Source organism: Neofelis nebulosa, chromosome 13, assembly GCF_028018385.1.
Source record: "Neofelis nebulosa isolate mNeoNeb1 chromosome 13, mNeoNeb1.pri, whole genome shotgun sequence".
In the NCBI taxonomy this organism is placed as follows: domain Eukaryota; kingdom Metazoa; phylum Chordata; class Mammalia; order Carnivora; family Felidae; genus Neofelis; species Neofelis nebulosa.
Window position 1 is genome coordinate 38,321,362 of NC_080794.1, and position 19,700 is coordinate 38,341,061.

Below are 19,700 nucleotides of genomic sequence, written 5' to 3' on the forward strand. Positions count from 1 at the left end.
TAAAAAAGCAACTCATTCATTCCTTATTTTTGCCTTTAACCCTTAATAAAGATAAACTTAATGTTCTAAACATGGAGTGTGTAAATCAGGGGCTATCCAGGAACTTGATATTCTCTCTCCTGCTGACCTCAAAACCTTTTATGTTACCTCATAGTCATCCACACTACAAATGAGCACAATCAGACTCAATATTTATTTAAGAAGAAAAAAAAAGGTGAGACGCGCTGGTTAATCTTGCATCGGCTTACTTGTGGGTAAGTGATCGGTGTTATCAGGCAGCTGTACTCCCATGCTTTGTAAAAGGTTGGACGCAGGTCCTGCCAGGCCAGCTTGGGAACTATAGGATTCCAGTATGTTGGAAACCAGGTTCAGGTCTACGTCCACTGGTGTCATAACAGATCCTCCTGCACCAGAATCTTCCTCATCTGAATTATTACTGGTAATCTGGGAGAGAGGTTCCTTATTGATAGAAAAGAAAATCATGAGATAATAGGCCATTAGGTTGGATGGTAGTTACAATAAAAACTAAACAATGTAAAATTGAATTCTAAATTAAAAAGGAAATTTCTTATCCTTAATGACAAAGTAAAAATGAAATCTAATAAACCTTACAATTTAACACACACAATAGAATGTGGTTCTAAAGATTAAAACACACTTCTTTCTAGGAAAAGTTTTTATAAATTGGACTTCTTCCCCATTCTGAAATAGCCCAAGGGAGATAACCAGGGTTAAGGAGACATATTTATAACTTACCTAAGAGTTGTAAAACAAATAAAAATGAACATTTTATATATATATATATAAGAACCTATTTTTTTTTCTGAATGAAAGAAACTAGATTTCTTTTTTTTTCCCTCAATGAAAAAACTTTAAGTAAAAACCTGAAGTTCTGCAGAATTCAACCACAAAGATTCTGAGTTATTACCTGAGCCTCTGGTTTCACAGGATGGGGAAAGGATTTGAAAGACTGTAGCGTGATCTATAGACTACCTTTGCTATTCAAAGTGCAGTTCAAGTGTCAGTAGCACGTGCACTGCTTTGATACTTGTTAGAAATGTAAAATCTCAGGCTTCACCCCAGACCTTACTTAACTAGAATTTTGTTTATTTTCTATGTTTTACTTTTATTTTACTTAGATCTTTAGATGGTTCATATACATATTAAAATCTAAGATACACTACTTTAGATAAATCTAACAATACGGTTTCTTGGTTTTTATGAGGTCTGGGCAATAATGGAAATGATTCTAGTTTAAATGTAGTTTAGATGATGAAAGCAAAGTGAGTAACATTCATTAAGGGCCTTATTGTGGGTTTTACTGTTGTCTCATTTGGTTCTCATGTTAATCCTACAACATAGGTATTATTGGTTAATGGATATATATTCACAGTGGGTGGCTCAACTGGATTTCAAACCCTAATCCAGAAGTTCCACTCTCCTTCATAATGTCTTTGAGGTATAGGTTAGACACTGATGGTATAAAAACTAGGATAAAAAAGACTGTAAGATGAAGTCTTAATATGGTTCTAAATTAAAAAAAAAAAAACAGGGGCGCCTCGGTGGCGCAGTCGGTTAAGCGTCCGACTTCAGCCAGGTCACGATCTCGCGGTCCGTGAGTTCGGGCCCCGCGTCAGGCTCTGGGCTGATGGCTCGGAGCCTGGAGCCTGTTTCCGATTCTGTGTCTCCCTCTCTCTCTGCCCCTCCCCCGTTCATGCTCTGTCTCTCTGTCCCAAAAATAAATAAAAAACGTTGAACAAAAAAAAAAACCAACAGTATTAAGACTTGAAAATTATTTAGATATTTAAGATCCTTTCTCTTTTTTTAAAGTCAGTGTAAGCTGCGAGTAGTAGAATGCAACTGCATAATCTGACCACATCGCATGACTTTTTAAATCCTGATAACAGAAGAACTAATATAATTAAACTTAAGGGGCATCTCAGTGGCTCAGTTGGTTAAGCGTCCAACTTTGACTCAGGTCATGATCTCGCAGTTTGTGAGTTTGAGCCCCCCATCAGGATCTCTGTCAGCCTGGAGCCCGCTTCGGTTCCTCTGTCCCCCTCTATTTGCCCCTCCCCAACTTGTGTTCACGCTCTCTCTCTCAAAAATAAATAAACATTAAAAATTTTTTATTAAAAAAAAAAATTTTTTTTTTAACGTTTATTTATTTTTGAGACAGAGAGAGACAGAGCACGAACGGGGGAGGGTCAGAGAGAGGGAGACACAGAATCTGAAACAGGCTCCAAGCTCTGAGCTGTCAGCACAGAGCCTGACACGGGGCTCAAACTCACGGACCGCGAGATCATGACCTGAGCCGAAGTCGGCCGCTTAAGCGACTGAGCCACCCAGGCGCCCGAACATTAAAAATTTTTTTAAAAACTTAAAAAATAAAGGGGCGCCTGAGTGGCTCAGTTGGTTGAGCAGCTTCGGCTCAGGTCATGATCTCACAGTTTGTGAGTTCGAGCCCCGTGTTGGGCTCTGTGTTGATAGCTCAGAGCCTGGAGCCTGTTTTGGATTCCGTGTCTCCCTCTCTCTCTCTGCTCCTCCCCTGCTTGTGCTCTGTCTCTCTCTCTCTTTCTCAAAAATAAACATTAAAGAAAAAAAAATTCTAATAAAAATTAAAAATTAATTTTAATAATACATTTATAATTTTAATACATTTATAAGTAATAAATATAATACATCAAAAATAAAAAAATAAATTATATTTAGGAGAGTAGAGTTAATAATCTTTCATCCTAATAGTTAGGGAAACATTAGCAATCTTACATTCTTATTTATTTCAAATAAAAAAATCAAATTTATCACCAAAAAATGATCACAAATCAAAAAAAGGAAAGAAAAAGAGAAACTAAGATAAAATATAGTTTTAGCTTTCCTTCATAATATTAAGATATTCAGACATGGGAAAAGGTTAAACACACACGTACCATTTGCTTCTGGGTGGTGAAACTTTTGCCAATGCTGGTATTTGCCAATTCCTGGTCCATCTGGGTCATGTATGACTTGAGATCATTAAGAGTTCCTTTTAAAGATGCTTCTTCCCCAGTCCCCTGTGTTTTAAGATCCAAGTCATCATCACTGTCTAAACATTCAAAGTCTTCATCATCCAGATCATCAGAATCTGATTCATGAGGTCTTGGCCCTACACAGACCCCAACACAGAAAGAGCCACATGGTAATTTCTTCTTGAGTAATTATACCTTTCAAAAGAGTTAAATATTATCTTCATAAAAGGACCAATATACACAAATTAACTTCATAAAAACCCCTTCCAGAAAATGGTACTGCTGGCAGATATTTTCAGAAAAGTACATAGGCTGAACTGAAAAAAAAAAATTTTTTTTAAATGAGAATTCAATTACTAAAATTTTTTTAAAAATTTAAAAACTACATGAATATATTTTGATACAAATATTCAAGCCATACAGAGTTATTACTGTCTCACATCTCACTCTCTTCCCAGAGTTAAACATCTCTTAACAGTTTGGTGGGCATCCAGGCCTTTTTGTAGTCCTACACATATGTATATAAACATAAGGTTCTTTTTTTTTTTTTTCCACATACATACATATTGAACTATGGTTTGCTTTTCCACTTATTTATGTGTCTTGGAAGTCCTTCTTTGTGAAAACATAGATGGACCTTATTCTTTCTTAAGAATGCACAATGTTTGGGGCACCTGGGTGGCTCAGACGGTTAAGCGTCCGACTTTGGCTCAGGTCGTAATCTTGCGGTTCGTAGGTTCAAGCCCCACGTCAGGCTCTGTGCTGACAGCTCAGAGCCTGGAGCCTGTTTTGGGTTCTGTGTCTCCCTCTCTCTCTGACCCTCCCCCGTTCATGCTCTGTCTCTTTCTGTCTCAAAAATAAATGTTAAAAAAAATTTTTTTTAAAATGCACAATGTTTCATAACACAAACGTACTACAATTTTTTTAACCATTTCCTTCTCCATGGACATTTGGGATATTCTAATTTTTTGCTATTAGCAATGTTGCAATCACCATCTTAGCACATTATGTCTTTTTCATAGTGAAAATTCCTGGCAATAAATTACTAAGTCAAAGGTTATAAATTTTCTAGGATACCAAACCACCGTGAGAAAGACAACTTACAGTTCCACATTCACGGTTTGACAGTGCCCATTTCTTCAGCTCTTGAGAAAACTGGGTATTGCCAATCTTTAAAATCTTTGCCAATATGATCGGCAAAAAAATAAGTTCTTATTTTGTATTGTGTATTCACTTACTAGAAACAGTTAAGTCTTTTCAAATATTTGTCTATATTTCTTCTTCAAGGCACTGCCTATTTAAATCCTTTGTTGACTTTTAAATTTGGGCTATTTGTGTTTTTATTATTAGTGTTAAGTACAGTAAGTCTAAAAGAGAATAAACAGTATTAACATGGAAACCATATCTGGCCACATAGCATTCACTCATTCAAATAATGAACGAGCAACAACTATGTCAGGCACTAAGCTAAGCATTCTCTGCAAAATCATTCAACTGGGCAGAAGTTCATGGTTGAAAGCAACTTAAAATCATGAAGAAAAAGCAAATACTTTGACTTCCAATGCTCCAGTGCTCTAGCCACAGCCTTGTAGTTTCAAAATGAAAATAAATATCGCACTGTAACTTACCTAAAATCTTGTCAAAATAATTAAGAAAAGAATCTGCATCAAAAGTGATTGGAGCCTCAGAAGGTTCTCTGCAAGGTTAAAGGAAAAAGACCATTTATCCTAAACATAACTCTTTGGAACTTTTTTTAAAGCAGTGCCATTCTTAGGAACACTACCAGATATAGGATCTCAAGAGGTACACCAAGAAAAACTATAGTTTAAATGGTCTTGAGGGCAAAAGAAATGGGAAAGACTGATGTAAGAAAAGTAAAAATTGCACTTTGTTTATGCACATTTAACTTATGCCAATTTAGGGACCTACCCACCATCCACCTCCCACAAGATATATATAGCATTAGCAGAAGAAATCACTTATCTGAGTTAATTTACATAAAGTCTATTTCTTTAAGAACTAAACCTTTAAAAGTAAATAAGAATATACCTTTCTTTATCTCTGCTTTCTTAGAGAATACTGAACATAAATTTTAATCTTATGAGGCTTAAGAGCATCAACATGAATAAAGATATATTTGCTATACAAGTAACAATTCCATCTATCTTATTTTCTTACATTTATTTGCCAAATGTAACTTCCCATTTCTCCTGTTATTATTTCTTTCTCTGACGAAATCTTTTATTCCCCTCTTTTGAGTGTGAAGCTTACAATCTGCTTGTTGGGTAGCAGATCTGAAGTGTGAGTTTGCTGAGAGCTAGATGTTAAGAGTCCATAAGGTTCTGAGTAAAAGTTTAAAGAGTAAAATGCAGTTTCCTTGCACAGCTCTGGGATGGAAGCTTTTAGATCTGTTGAGCAGTCTCTCTGACTTACTTTAAGAATTGCTGGGAATGCAAGCTGGTGCAGCCACTCTGGAAAACAGTTGGGGGTTCCTCAAAAAAAGCTAAAAATAGAACTACTCTACGACCCAGCAATTGCACTACTAGGTATTTATCCAAGGGATACAGGTGTGCTGTTTCGAAGGGACACATGCACCCCCATGTTTATAGCAGCACTATCAACAACAGCCGAAGTATGGAAAGAGTCCAAATGTCCATCGATGGATGAATGGATAAAGAAGATGTGGTATATATATATAATGGAGTATTACTCGGCAATCAAAAAGAATGAAATCTTGCCATTTGCAACTATGTGGATGGAACTGGAGGGTATTATGCTAAGTGAAATTAGTCAATCAGAGAAAGACAAAAATCGTATGACTTCACTCATATGAGAACTTTAAGAGACAAAACAGATGAACATAAGGAAAGGGAAACAAAAATCATATAAAACCAGGGAGGGGGACAAAACAGAAGAGACTCATAAATATGGAGAACAAACTGAGGGTTACGGGAGGGGCTATGGGAGGGGGATTGGGCTAAATGGGTAAGGGGCACTAAGGAATCTACTCCTATAATCATTGTTGCACTATATGCCAACTAATTTGGCTATAAATTAAAAAAAAATAAAACAAGTTAAAAAAAAAAAAAAAAGAATTGCAAAGGATCAGGCTATTAAAAATATGACTCCAAAAGTCATCAGGGTACTAGGCACCAAAAGAGGGAAACATAGGGGCGCCTGGGTGGCGCAGTCGGTTAAGCGTCCGACTTCAGCCAGGTCACGATCTCGCGGTCCGTGAGTTCGAGCCCCGCGTCAGGCTCTGGGCTGATGGCTCGGAGCCTGGAGCCTGTTTCCGATTCTGTGTCTCCATCTCTCTCTGTCCCTCCCCCGTTCATGCTCTGTCTCTCTCTGTCCCAAAAATAAATAAATAAACGTTGAAAAAAAAAAAAAAAAAAAAAAAAGAGGGAAACATAGCAGTACAAAAAAAAAAAAAAAAGAGTGGAAATGGCAATGACTAGATGACTTTAACATCTGGGTTTTAACTACTTATATATTTATACTTTAACACAAATTACCGAGGCAGCTCTGCTCCTTTGTGGGTTGAGACTTTAGATATGAAAGCTTTCATGCTCTCTGAGACTTGAGTCAAGTCATAGTTCTGTTCCTCCTTCTTGGTAATGGGCTCTGCTTCTCTTTTGCCAGCAGCTTCCTGCAGTAGCTGGTCCAGCTGGTCTGGTGAGAGATCTAACCACTGGTCATCTGAAAAAGAAGAAAACATGATACTGCCATACTATACTCACATGGCAGGTACTCTCAGAGAAGGGGCCTATGAGACCTAGTGGAATATTTTAATTTTTCCTCACCCTTCTGCTCTCTCTTGGCCCATGACTTACCATCTTCTGGGGGAAGATTAGCTTCTTCCTTCTTAAGCTCTTCTATATCAAATGGTGTGGTCTGTAATAAGGTTAAGATTTCTTCACCTGGGCTCAGAGCAAGAGAGCTATAAAAAATAAAAGACATGGGGATTTTTTTATAAGACAGCTCAGAATAATAATCACAAAAAAATATTTTAAAGCTGGAGGCAATTATCTAATCTAATTTGTTTTTAAGCAATTGTTTTAAGTTATAGACCCCTTTTTCTCAAATAAAATCTTACCAGTAACTCTAAAATATAAAAGAGCTCAAAGAAAAAATGCTTTGTACATCAAAGGAAACCATCTACAAACTGAAAAGGCAACCTACTGAATGGAAGAAAATATTTACAAAAACATATATCTGATAAAGGGTTAACATCCAAAATATATAAAGGACTCATGCAACTTGATAGGAAAAAACAAATGTGATTTAAAAACGGGCTGAGGACCTGAATAAACATTTTTCTAAAGAAGGTGTACAAATGGCCAACAGGTACATGAAAAGGCACTCAACATCACTAATCATCAGGAAATGCAAATCAAAATGAAAATGAGATATCACTTCACACCAGTCAGAATGGCTACCACCAAAGAGACAAGAGAGAATAAGCATTGGTAAGGATGTGGAGAGAAGGGAACCCTTGGGCACCGTTGGTGAGAATGTAAATTGGTGTAACCACTATGGAAAAAAGTATGGAGGTTCCTCAAAAAATTAAAAATAGAACTACCATATGATCCAACAATTCTACTTCTGGGTATATATGTAAAGAATATTGAAGAGATACCTGCATTCCCATGTTCACTGCAGCATTACTCACAATAGCTAAGATATAGAAACAACCTAAGTGTCCCACCAATGGATGAATACAGATGTGCTATATCAATGCAATGGAATATTATTCAGAGAAATATATATGAGAAAGAAGGAAATCCTATTATTTGTGAAATGGATTGACCTTGAGGGTATTATGCTAATTGAATAAACCAGACAGAGAAAAACAAATACTGCATGGTATCACATATATGTGGAATCTAAAAAAAAGTAAAGCTCATAGGAACAGAATAGATCAGTAGTTGCCAGGGAGTAGGAGGTGAGAGAAATAAGGAGAGGTTGGTAAAAGGGTATATAGTTTCTGAATACAGTCTGAGGATCTAATGTAAAACATGGTACCCATAGTTGATAACACTGTATTATACAATTGAAATCTGTTAAGAGAGTAGAACTTAAATGTTCTCACTGCTCCCCCAAAAAGATAAATATATGAGGTGATGGAATTGTCAATTAACTAGTTAGTGATAATCCCTTCACATGCACATATCTCAAATCACCATGAAAAAAAAAATCACCATGATATACATTTTAAATATCTTTAGATTTTGTTTCTCAATTATATCTCAATAAAGCTAAAAAAAAAAAAACTGCTTTGATTAAAATGGAGTCTGGAGGCTCAGAGATATATCTACTTCACCTTTGCCTTTCACTCTGCAGCAGGCTGCACGGAACACCATCTTGAAGCTGCTGACTTAGTGCAACTCTTTTAATTTACATATAGCATATATATATATATATATAAGGAAAAGAAAACCCTGAGGAAAATACGAACTAAAATGAATCTTGTATGTATAATATGCTAGGCTAGCACTTCAAATACATTTTCTTATTGGGGCGCCTAAGTGGCTCAGTCGGTTAAGTGTCCAACTTCAGCTCAGGTCATGATCTCACGGTTCATGAGTTCGAGCCCTGAGTTGAGCTCTGTGCTGACAGCTCAGAGGCTCCAGGCTCTTTCTCTCTCTCTCTTCTTTCTCTCTCAAAAATAAACATTCAAAAAATTTTTTACAAAAATCCTCAACAAGATATTAGCCAACCAGATCCAACAATACATTAAAAAAATTATTCACCATGACCAAGTGGGATTTATACCTGGGATGCAGGGCTGGTTCAATATCCACAAAACAATCAATGTGATTCATCACATCAATAAAAGAAAGGACAAGAACCATATGATCCTCTCAATAGATGCAGAGAAAGCGTCTGACAAAATACAACATCTTTTCTTGATAAAAACCCTCAAGAAAGTAGGGATAGAAGGATCATACTTAAACATCATAAAAGCCATATACGAAAGACCCAACACTAATATGATATTCAATGGGGAAACACTGAGAGCTTTCCCCCTAAGGTCAGGAACAAGACAGGGATGTCTACTCTGGCCACTGTTATTCAACACAGTATTAGAAGTCTTAGCCTCAGCAGACAACACAAATCAATAAAAGGCATCCAAATTGGCCAGGAGGTGGTCAAACTTTCACTCTTCACAGATGACATGGTACTCTACATGGAAAACCCAAAAGTTTCCACCAAAAAACTGTTAGAACTGATTCATGAATTCAGCAAAGTTGCAGGATATAAAATCAATGCACAGAAATTGGTTGCATTCCTACGTACTAACAATGAAACAACAGAAAGAGAAATCAAAGAATTGATCCTATTTACAACTGCACCAAAAACCATAAAATACCTAGGAATAAATCTAACCAAAGAGGTGAAAAATCTATACACTGAAAATATAGAAAGCTTATGAAAGAAATTGAAGAAGACACACAAAAAAATGGCAAAATATTCCATGCTCCTGGATAGGAAGAACAAATATTGTTAAAATGTCAATACTACCCAAAGCAATCTACATATGCAATGCAATCCCTATCAAAATAACACCGGCATTCCTCACAGAGCTAAAATAAACAATCCTAAAATTTGTATGGAACCAGAAAAGACCCCGAATAGCCAAAGCAATCTTGAAAAAGAAAACCAAAGCAGGAGGCATCACAATCCCAGACTGCAAGCTGTATTACAAAGCTGTAATCATCAAGACAGTATGGTACCGGCACAAGAACAGACACTCAGATCGATGGAACAGAATAGAGAACTCAGAAATGGACCCAAAAACATGGCCAACTAATCTTTGACAAAGCAGGAAAGAATATTCAGTGGAATAAAGACAGTCTCTCCAGCAAGTGGTGCTGGGAAAACTGGACAGCGACATGCAGAAGAATGAACCTGGACCACTTTCTTACACCATACACAAAAATAAACTCAAACTGGATGAAAGACCTAAACGTAAGACAGGAAGCCATCAAAATCCCCGAGGAGAAAGCAGGTAAAAACCTCTTTGATCTTGGCTGCAGCAACTTCTTACTCAATATGTCTCTGGAGGCAAGGGAAACAAAAGCAAAAATTAACTACTGGGACCTCATCAACATAAAAAGCTTCTGCACAGCAAAGGAAACAGTCAGCAAAACTAAAAGGCAACCAACAGAATGGGAGAGATATTTACAAATGACATATCAGATAAAGTGTTGGTATCCAAAATCTATAAAGAACTTATCAAACTCAACACCCAAAAAACAAATAATCCAGTGAAGAAATGGGCAAAAGACATGAATAGACACTTCTCCAAAGAAGACATCCAGATGGCCAACCGACACATGAAAAAAAATGTTCAACATCACTCATCATCAGGGAAATACAAATCAAAACCACAATGAGATACCACCTCACACCTGTCAGAATGGCTAACATTAACAACTCATGCAGCAACAGATGTTGGCGAGGATGCGGAGAAAGAGGATCTCTTTTGCATTGTTGGTGGGAATGCAAGCTGGTGCAGCCACTCTGGAAAACAGTATGGAGGTTCCTCAAAAAAACTAAAACTAGAACTACCCTACGACCCAGCAATTGCACTACTAGGCATTTATCCACGGGATACAGGTGTGCTGTTTCGAAGGGACACATGCACCCCCATGTTTATAGCAGTACTATCAACAATAGCCAAAGTATGGAAAGAGCCCAAATATCCATTGATGGATGAATGGATAAAGATGATGTGGTATCTATATACAATGGAGTATTACTCAGCAATCAAAAAGAATGAAATCTTGCCATTTGCAACTATGTGGATAGAACTAGAGGGTATTATGCTAAGTGGAATTAGAGAAAGACAAATATCATATGACTTCACTCATATGAGGACTTTAAGACACAGAACACATGAACATAAGGGAAGGGAAACAAAAATCATATAAAAAGAGGGAGGGGGACAAAACATAAGAGACTCTTAAATATGGAGAACAAACAGAGGATTACTGGAGGGGGTGTGGGAGGGGGATGGGCTAAACGGGTAAGGGGAATTAAGGAATCTACTCCTGAAATCATTGTTGCACTATATGCTAACTAACTTGGATGTAAATTAAAAAAAATTTTTTTTAAATACATTTTCTTATTTAGTCCTCTAATTACTATTATAAGTGATAATCCTGTTTTATAGAGGAGAAAACCAGAGCTCTGTGATATTCTATAACTTTTACAAGGTCATTGAGTTGGACAGCAAAAGCTTGAAATCAAGTCTTCTGATACTATTTTATGATCTTCCTACAATAAACTAACGAGGAAATATGCACAGAAATTATCTATATAATGAGCATACTATTTTATGATGGCAATGTAACCTGTTTTTTTTTTTTTTTTAATGTTTACTTATTTTTGAGAGAGAGACAGAGTGTGAGCGGGGGAGGGGCAGAGAGCAAGGGAGACAAAAAATCTGAAGCAGGCTCCAGGCTCTGAGCTGTCAGCTCAGAACACGACGTGGAGCTCTCATGACCTGAGCTGAAGTCAGACGCTTAATGGACTGCGCCACCCAGGCACCCCAATATGACCTATTACATAAATTAATGGAAACCTGAACCCTGTCTGAGCTATTTAAAAAAATTTTTTTAATATTTATTTTTGAGTGAGAAAGAGCACGAGTAGGCAAGGGGCAGAAAAAGAGGAAGACACAGAATCCAAAGCAGGCTCCAGGCTCTGAGCTGTCAGCACAGAGCCCAACACAGGGCTGGAACTCACGAACCACTAGATCATGACCTGAGCCAAAGTCAGAGGCTTAACCAACTAAGTCACCCATGCTTCCCTGACCTATTTAGAATGGAGCAAATCAAGTTATAGAATGGACTTACATTTATTTAATAAAGATCTGCATACCTTGCTAAATCATGTGGTGACAGGAAATTATCCCTACTCCATATTATGAAAATATTATTAGGAGAGAGAAAAGAAATACACAAATAATCATAACAAGTTACAAAATATAAAATCATATAGGAATACCAATGCTATGTAGAGTCACAGGAGATGATTACATTAACTACAAGAAAATCAAAAAGGAAAAGAGATAATGGACATAGTTGAGTTAGGACTTAAAGAATGGGTAAGATTTTGACAAGGAAGATAGGGTAGAGAAACTTCAGGCAAGAGGGGAAATGAACATTTGTATAGAGGCAGAGAACTGAGGAACATGTTCACAAAGCAAATGGTGTTCAGTGTGGCTTAAGTGGGGCAGACAGGGCTGAACAGATGGACTGAAATGAGAGCACAGTGAGCCTGAAATGGCTAAGTTTGGACTCAATGAAATAAGCAGCAGGTGATCACTGACGGCTTCTTTTTTATTTTTAATTTTTGTTTTAAGAGATTTAAATAGTGCAGACAAGTCTAAAAGATGACCAAAAAAAAAAAAAAAAAGATGATATAGCATATCTTTACCCACCTAGAATTATAACATTGTTATACTTCTAATCTAAAGGTATGATTATACTTTGACACTTAACATAAAAATTAAACAAGTAACATATACATTTCCTTAAAAATTATACATAAAGCTAATATTTTTCCTTTGATGACCAACACTATCAGTTCCAATCCATCTTGTTGCTACCCAGAAATGATTGCTCTCACAAATGCCCTTCTGGTCCACTGAGTGTGTATATGTGTGAATGTCTGTGTGTGCGCACACACGCATGTGTACGTATCTATGTTGTAACTGCTGTTTGTTCTCTTTCCCTGGAATTTTATCCCCCCAAATACCTATATGCCTCATTCCCTAACTTCACTTATGTGTCTTCTCAAACTAAACCTCCTTGGAAAGTCTTCCTTGACCAAACTATCTAGAAGAGCAGCCTAGACCTCTCTGTCCCCACACCCTGTTTTTTTTTCTTTAAAGCACTGATCACCATCTAACAGCATATAGTGATTTATTGTCTTTCTCCTACATTAGCACGTAAACTCCATAGGGCAGGGAGACTTTGGATTCGCTTACTGTCTCCCTAGTGCCTGGAAATAATAAATATTGGTTGAATGAATGAATATATACATGTCTATAAGTAATATATAGTATTTTATGTATTAAAATTTTTTTATATGTAATAGCATCCATACTGTACACATTTACAATATCCTTTTTTCATTCAACATCATGTTTTCAAGATGTATTTATTTAGATCAGTGGTTTTTAACTGGGGACAATTTGCCCCCAGAGGACATTTGCAATGTCTGATGATATTTTTGGTTGTCAAAATTGGGGGCAGGGTGGACAGCTATTGGCATTTACTAGGTAGAAGCCAGAGATGCTGCTAAACATCCTTTAATGCACACAACAGTACCCCACAACAAGGAATTATCTTGTACAAAATGTCAACAATGCCAAGGTTTAGAAACCTTGGATTTGGTTTACATATATTTAGCTAATCTCTGGTTAAGTAATGGATAGTAGTCTATCCTACAAACACACTGCAATCCATTTATCTACTATTGATGGATACTTACACTGTTCAATTTTTCACTATTACAATCTCTAATAATTTTTAGGAGAGGGGGTAATATGATTAAAGATATATTTCAAGCATATTCTCTGGCTCTAATGGTTGCATTGGAAGTGGAGAATCACTAGAGGTTGGGAAGCAAGTTTAGGTATCGTTTTAGTTCAAGAAATAAGTGTTAAAATATATATATACATATTAGAGTAGGTAGGCAGCAAAAAAGAAAAATGTAAGACACAAGATAACAATAAAAAGGATTCAGCCTGGGTGGCTCAGTGAGTTAAGCATCTGACTCTTGATTTTGGCTCAGGTCATTATCTCATGTTTCATGCGATGGAGCCCCATGTCAGGCTCTGCATTGACACAGGGCCTGCTTGAGATTCTCTCTCTCCCCCTCTCTCTGCCCCTCCCCTGCTAATGCACATGCACTCTCTTTCCTTCTCTCTCAAAATAAATTAAAAAAAAAAAAAAAAAAAAAAAAAGATCTAGGGACTGGATCAAACGAGAGCCAGGAGGTCTAGGTGATAAGAAGGATGGTAGTCTATTAAAAAAGAGAGTGGGAAACAGTCTCTGACATTAATCTAAGTATTAAAAAAAAAAAAAAAACCCAAAAAACTGGGAATTCAAGAACAGGTCTGGAGGGAGATGTGAGTTTGGTTTTAAATTGTTTAGAAGTTATCCTGGTTTGGGGAACAGGAGTCTCTTCTGCAGCACTATTTACAATGTTGGATATTTAAGCTACTTATAATTCTTTCTCCAATAGTAAAGGTGTGTTGAGTAAGTCATGGTACATCCATTTGCTGAAATTTTGTGCAGCTCTTTAAAATTACACTTATAGAGGCGCCTGGGTGGCTCAATCGGTTAAGCATCTAACTTCACCTCAGGTCACTATCTCATAATTTGTGGGTTCGAGCCCTGTGTCGGACTCTGCACTGACAGCAGGGAGCCTGCTTGGGATTCTCTCTCTCCTCCCTCTCTGCCTATCCCCCACTCATGTTCTCTCCCTCAAAATAAATATGTAAACTTTAAGAAAAAATAAAATAAAATTACACTTATAAATACTTTTTAATGTCATTGGAAAATGTAAGATGGTAATAAGTAAAATTATGGGCAGGATACAAAATTTTTATATAGTACAATTTAAAAAAAATCAACTAGATGGATATGGGGAAAAAAAATCCTGGAATGCAGTAGATCAAAATGATAATAGTAGTTGACTCTCTGATATATATTTTTTCCTTATTATATCTTTATTTGCTATAATGAGTGAATACATTACTTTTGTAACAACAACAAACTTCATTATCTATCTATTTAATATTTATTTATTTTGAAAGAGAAAGAGATAGCACGTGCAAGCAGGGGAGGGGCAGAGACAGAGGGCCAGAGAATCCCAAGCAGTCTCTTCACTGTCAGTGCAGAGCCCGATGCAGGGCTCAAACTCACAAAACTTGAGATCATGACCTGAGCCAAAATCAAGAGCCAGATGCTTAAATGACTGAGCCCCCAGGTGCCCTAACAAACTTCCATTATTTAAAAATAACTACCTAACCACCAATCTATCTTATTTTGTGTGAGGAGCCCTGATTCTCCTACACATGAGTCTAATTTTCTAACATCTCTTTAACCCAAGTCTGTAAGGTGATGTGTCTTCACAGAGTGGCCCACAGAGGTGGATGGGAATCATCTGGGGCAGATTCTCCTAAACATGAGGCCACCTCTTTTCCTCTTCTGACTCTCTTTCTCAAGTTTTCTGAAATGATTCCCTAAGAAGGCATCCTCTTTTTACCATCAATTACTGCCATAAAACTGATGGGAGCAGGACAAAGACACACGCAGACACTTCTGAAAGAGTAAAGACTGCTGTAAAGTCATTATTATCTCACAGACACTGAGGTTAGAGTTCTCTCAGCATCAACTTTGCTTCACCAGTCCTCAAAGAACATTCTATTACACAAATAAGTGATGTTTGAGATGTAAGCAAAATGAATGAAGTTCAAAACCAATTAAGTTTCCTCCAGGGAAAAAAGAAAAAAAAGTCCAACAAATGAAAAACACATACAACTTGGGACGTTTTAACCATGATATATACAAAAGCTATTGCTTTTATATTATTTAATAGCTTTGAGTATCTCAAATTCAATTTTACAAACATAAATTTTTTCCAATACTCAAAATCTGACCTTTGATTCCTGAGCTCAATAAGACCAAAGTTTTCTGCTTGAGCTCTATTTTCCTTGGTGCTGCACTGACTAGGAAGTGACCTCAGGTGACAACTCAGATAATGAGGACCTCATCTATTGTGATTTTCTTCTTTCAAAGGGTTCTATTTCCTTCAATTTTGGCCCAATTTTGTTGTTCTACTGTGTCTTCAAGTAACTGTTTCTTAAATTCCATCCAGAGTTTATAATTACACTTGGCAGGGGGTTAGTTGGATATGTTACTCCACCATTATGAGAACTTGACTTTATAAAATTTTAAAGGGGTGCCATTTCCTGCCAACCCTGTGTTCATTTCTTTCTTTTTCTAGGAAATGTATGGCAGGTTAGAATGAGATGTGATTTGAAAGCTGACTGCCTGCTTTATCCTATGTTTCAGCCTCTCCTAAATGTAGCTAAACACAGTCAAGGGCTCCTACAGGAATTAAGCACATGCTCGATATCAGACTGCCTGAGTTCAAACCCTAGATCTGTCACTAATTAGCTGTGTGACCTTTGGCAAACTACTTAATCTCTCTTGGCCTTAGCTGTAACTAGGGAATGATAATAATCATACTTATTTCACAGGACTATAAGAGAGATCAAACAAATTTTTAAGTACCAATACACTTTGTAAGTACCAATAAACATTAGCCGTTAGGTGATGATGATGATGACGGGTGCCAGATCCAGTGATCTTCTGTAGCAACACCTCCTCTCTCCCAGTTCATCCCCTTCAGCAGTCATGATCCTTGCCGTTAACTCTTTAAATACAGCAATTCCAATTTCTGCAACTATCTCAAGAGTGAGTAACTCCTTAACATCTGGCAGGTTACCACTCTTGCTGCCATGGTTAGGTAGTGATAAACTCACCTTTCTGGCCGGTTTACTGAGAGTTGGAAGTAGTTCTTTGCCATTTCTAGCCTTGCCTGGTACTGAGCAGAACCTTCTATCAGACCCTGAAAGAAAAAAATCATAACATTATTTACATGGTATCACTGAAATTACCCACTCACCAGCAATTTTCAGGGAGGCAGTGTATGATATGTTGTTCAGGAATCACGAGGCCTGAGTCCTAGTCCCTGTTTTGTCATTGATGTACCTGTTTGGGCTCCATTTTCTCCAAACAAGGGGACTAGGCTCTATGTAGTGGTTCCTAATCCTTTTCACCATTAAAGACCTCTTTCCAATTTGGAAGATTTTCTACCATTTTCTAGTACTTTATTGGTTATTAAGAAATAATTGATTTGTAATTAATTTATAAAACAAAGTACAAATAGAACCAAAAAATAGCATAATCTCATTTTCACTGCCATTTCTGCTTTTCACATGCATGTTTATTTTGGCATTTGTACTTAATATTTTACACTCTTTCAAAAATATACTATGATATCATAAGCACTTTTCTATATTGCTACAGTCTTTATATGATATTTAAAAAATTTTTAAATTCCAGTATAATTAACATACAGTATTATATTAGTTTCAGGTATATAACATAATAATTCTATACATTACTCAGTGCTCATCACAAGAATTGTACTCTTAATCCTCTTCACCTACTTCACCCATCCTCCCACCTGCCCTCTGATAACCATAGCTAAGAGTTTGGTTTTTTGTTTGTTTAGTTTGTTTGTTGAATTCCACATGAGTGAAAGCATATGGTATTTGTCTTTCTCTGATTGACTTATTTCACTTGGCATTCTACCCTCTAGAACCATCCATTTTGTTGCAAACGGCAAGATTTCATTCTTTTTACGGCTGAGTAATGTTCCATCGCATATGTGTGCGTGTGCCTGTGTATACACATACCATACCTTCTTTTTTTTTTTTTTAATTTTTTTTTTTTCAACTTTTTTTTTTTTATTTATTTTTGGGACAGAGAGAGACAGAGCATGAACGGGGGAGGGGCAGAGAGAGAGGGAGACACAGAATCAGAAACAGGCTCCAGGCTCCGAGCCATCAGCCCAGAGCCTGACGCGGGGCTCGAACTCACGGACCGCGAGATCGTGACCTGGCTGAAGTCGGACGCTTAACCGACTGCGCCACCCAGGCGCCCCTACCATACCTTCTTTATCTATTTATCTAGTGATGGACACTTGGGTTGCTTCCCTTGGCTATAAATAGTCTTGGCTCTAAATAATGCTGCAAAAAACAGAGCAATACATGTATCCCTTTGAATTCGTGTTTTCATTTTTGGGGGGTAAATACCAGTAGTGAAATTACTGGATCATATGATAATTCTATTTTTAATTTCTTGAGAAACCTCCATACAGTTTTCCACAGTGGCTGTACCAGTTTGCATTCTCATCCATGGTGCGTGAGGGTTCCTTTTCTCCACATCCACACCAACACCTGTGGTTTCTTGTGTTTTAGATTTTAGCCATTCTGATTTAGCCTCACCATCTCTGAGGGTTAGTGATGTTGAGCATCTTTTCATTTATCTGTTGGCCATCTGTATGTCTTTAGAGAAATATCTGTTCATATACCATCATATTCTTAATGGACTTTTCTACTTCTTGGATGTTTCCTTAAAATAGATTATTCAAAGTAAAGGTTCTGAGTTTGAACCTTTCTATAGCTCCTGGAACACACTAGCAAATTACTTTCCAGTTAAAGTTCTATCAATATGCAATGTTACCAGCAATGTATAGGGAGTATTAATTTGTACTTTCAATAGCATTAAGCCTCATTCAGATCCTTTTTCACATATGTGAAAAACTATTATTCTGTTGATACATATATCTTTACTACTTGTGAGAGTAAATATTTTACAAGAAATTTATTAGTTGTCTTTTTGTAATTTTTTTAATCCGTGTCTTTGCTCATTTTCTATTTGGTGTCTTCATATTTGTCTTATGATTTGCATAAATTGCTCTTCAGATACAAATGATAACTATCATAATTTTATATAAACATTATTAACTTTTCTAAAATATTGGAAAAAGTTCATAGTCACTCCCTCATTAACACTGAACTAGAATGGTCCCTTTTAACTCTAGTTTCTCTAATAATGTTATACATTAAATATGGACCATAGATCTCTAATTCACTAGCTTGATTTCCCCTGGACTGTACAGTTTTACAAATGCATTGCAAGTCCTACCTTAAAGTAATCATTCTTTTTCAGACTTTCAAGGAAGCCTGCCCAGAGTGGTGAGGTAGTCATGACGGATTTCTTGGAGTCAGAAAAATGTGGGCTACATTTGGAGCATAAGATTTCAAATCCATGAGCCTAGATAGAATAGACAGAATTTTCATCATTAAGTTATTTTCTCTCCATTTAGTCACACTTAAGAACTAGGTGATTTGACATATGGACATTTGTAACACTTTGAATTTTATGAAAAATGTGATTATTTCTAATTTTCTTTTTTTTCTTTTTTTTTTTTTTAATTTTTTTTTTAACATTTATTTATTTTTGAGACAGAGAGAGACAGAGCATGAACGGGGGAGGGTCAGAGAGAGGGGGAGACACAGAATCAGAAGCAGGCTCCAGGCTCTGAGCTGTCAGCACAGAGCCCGACGCAGGGCTCGAACCCACAGACTGTGAGTTCATGACCTGAGCCGAAGTCAGCCGCTTAACCGACTGAGCCACCCAGGTGCCCCTATAATTTTTCCATTTAAAAAAAAGTTTATTTGTTTATTTATTTACTTAGAGAGAGAGAGAGAGAGAGAGAGATAATGAGCAGGGAGGGGCAGGGAGGGGCAGAGAGGGAGAGAGAGGGAATCCCAAGCAGTGGGGCTCAAACTCATGAACTGTGAGATCATGACTTGAGCCAAAATCAAGAGTCAGATGCATAACTGATTGAGCCACCCAGGTGCCCCTCCAATTTTTCAATTTCTATATAGAGATTACTAAAAATTATAAAGGGAAAGCAAATAATGCAAAACAAAGATTCTTATTCTCTTCAAAGAGATTTCTTGCTGATCACAAAACCAGAAATTTAAACTTATTTGTTGTTTGCTTAAAAAAAGGCTTAGAAAAGGCTTCT

The 19,700-nt window shown here is 36.9% G+C and overlaps 1 protein-coding gene across 6 annotated transcripts in view; it reads right to left on the bottom strand.

Moving 5' to 3' along the window:
* The window catches only part of ECD (ecdysoneless cell cycle regulator), a 44,148-nt gene that overhangs the window by 13,661 nt on the left and 10,787 nt on the right, over positions 1 to 19,700 (bottom strand). For 5 of the 6 annotated variants that reach the window (XM_058696686.1, XM_058696688.1, XM_058696687.1 and 2 more), the window contains 7 exons: positions 18,812 to 18,940; positions 16,579 to 16,664; positions 6,842 to 6,948; positions 6,524 to 6,707; positions 4,637 to 4,704; positions 2,931 to 3,145; positions 249 to 459 (listed from right to left, as the gene is read on the bottom strand). In XM_058696686.1, coding sequence (XP_058552669.1) covers positions 249 to 459; positions 2,931 to 3,145; positions 4,637 to 4,704; positions 6,524 to 6,707; positions 6,842 to 6,948; positions 16,579 to 16,664; positions 18,812 to 18,940 — 1,000 coding nt within the window. Of the gene's footprint in view, positions 1 to 170; positions 460 to 2,930; positions 3,146 to 4,636; positions 4,705 to 6,523; positions 6,708 to 6,841; positions 6,949 to 16,578; positions 16,665 to 18,811; positions 18,941 to 19,700 lie in introns of those variants that run through there. The other variant, XM_058696685.1, reaches the window with a different exon arrangement.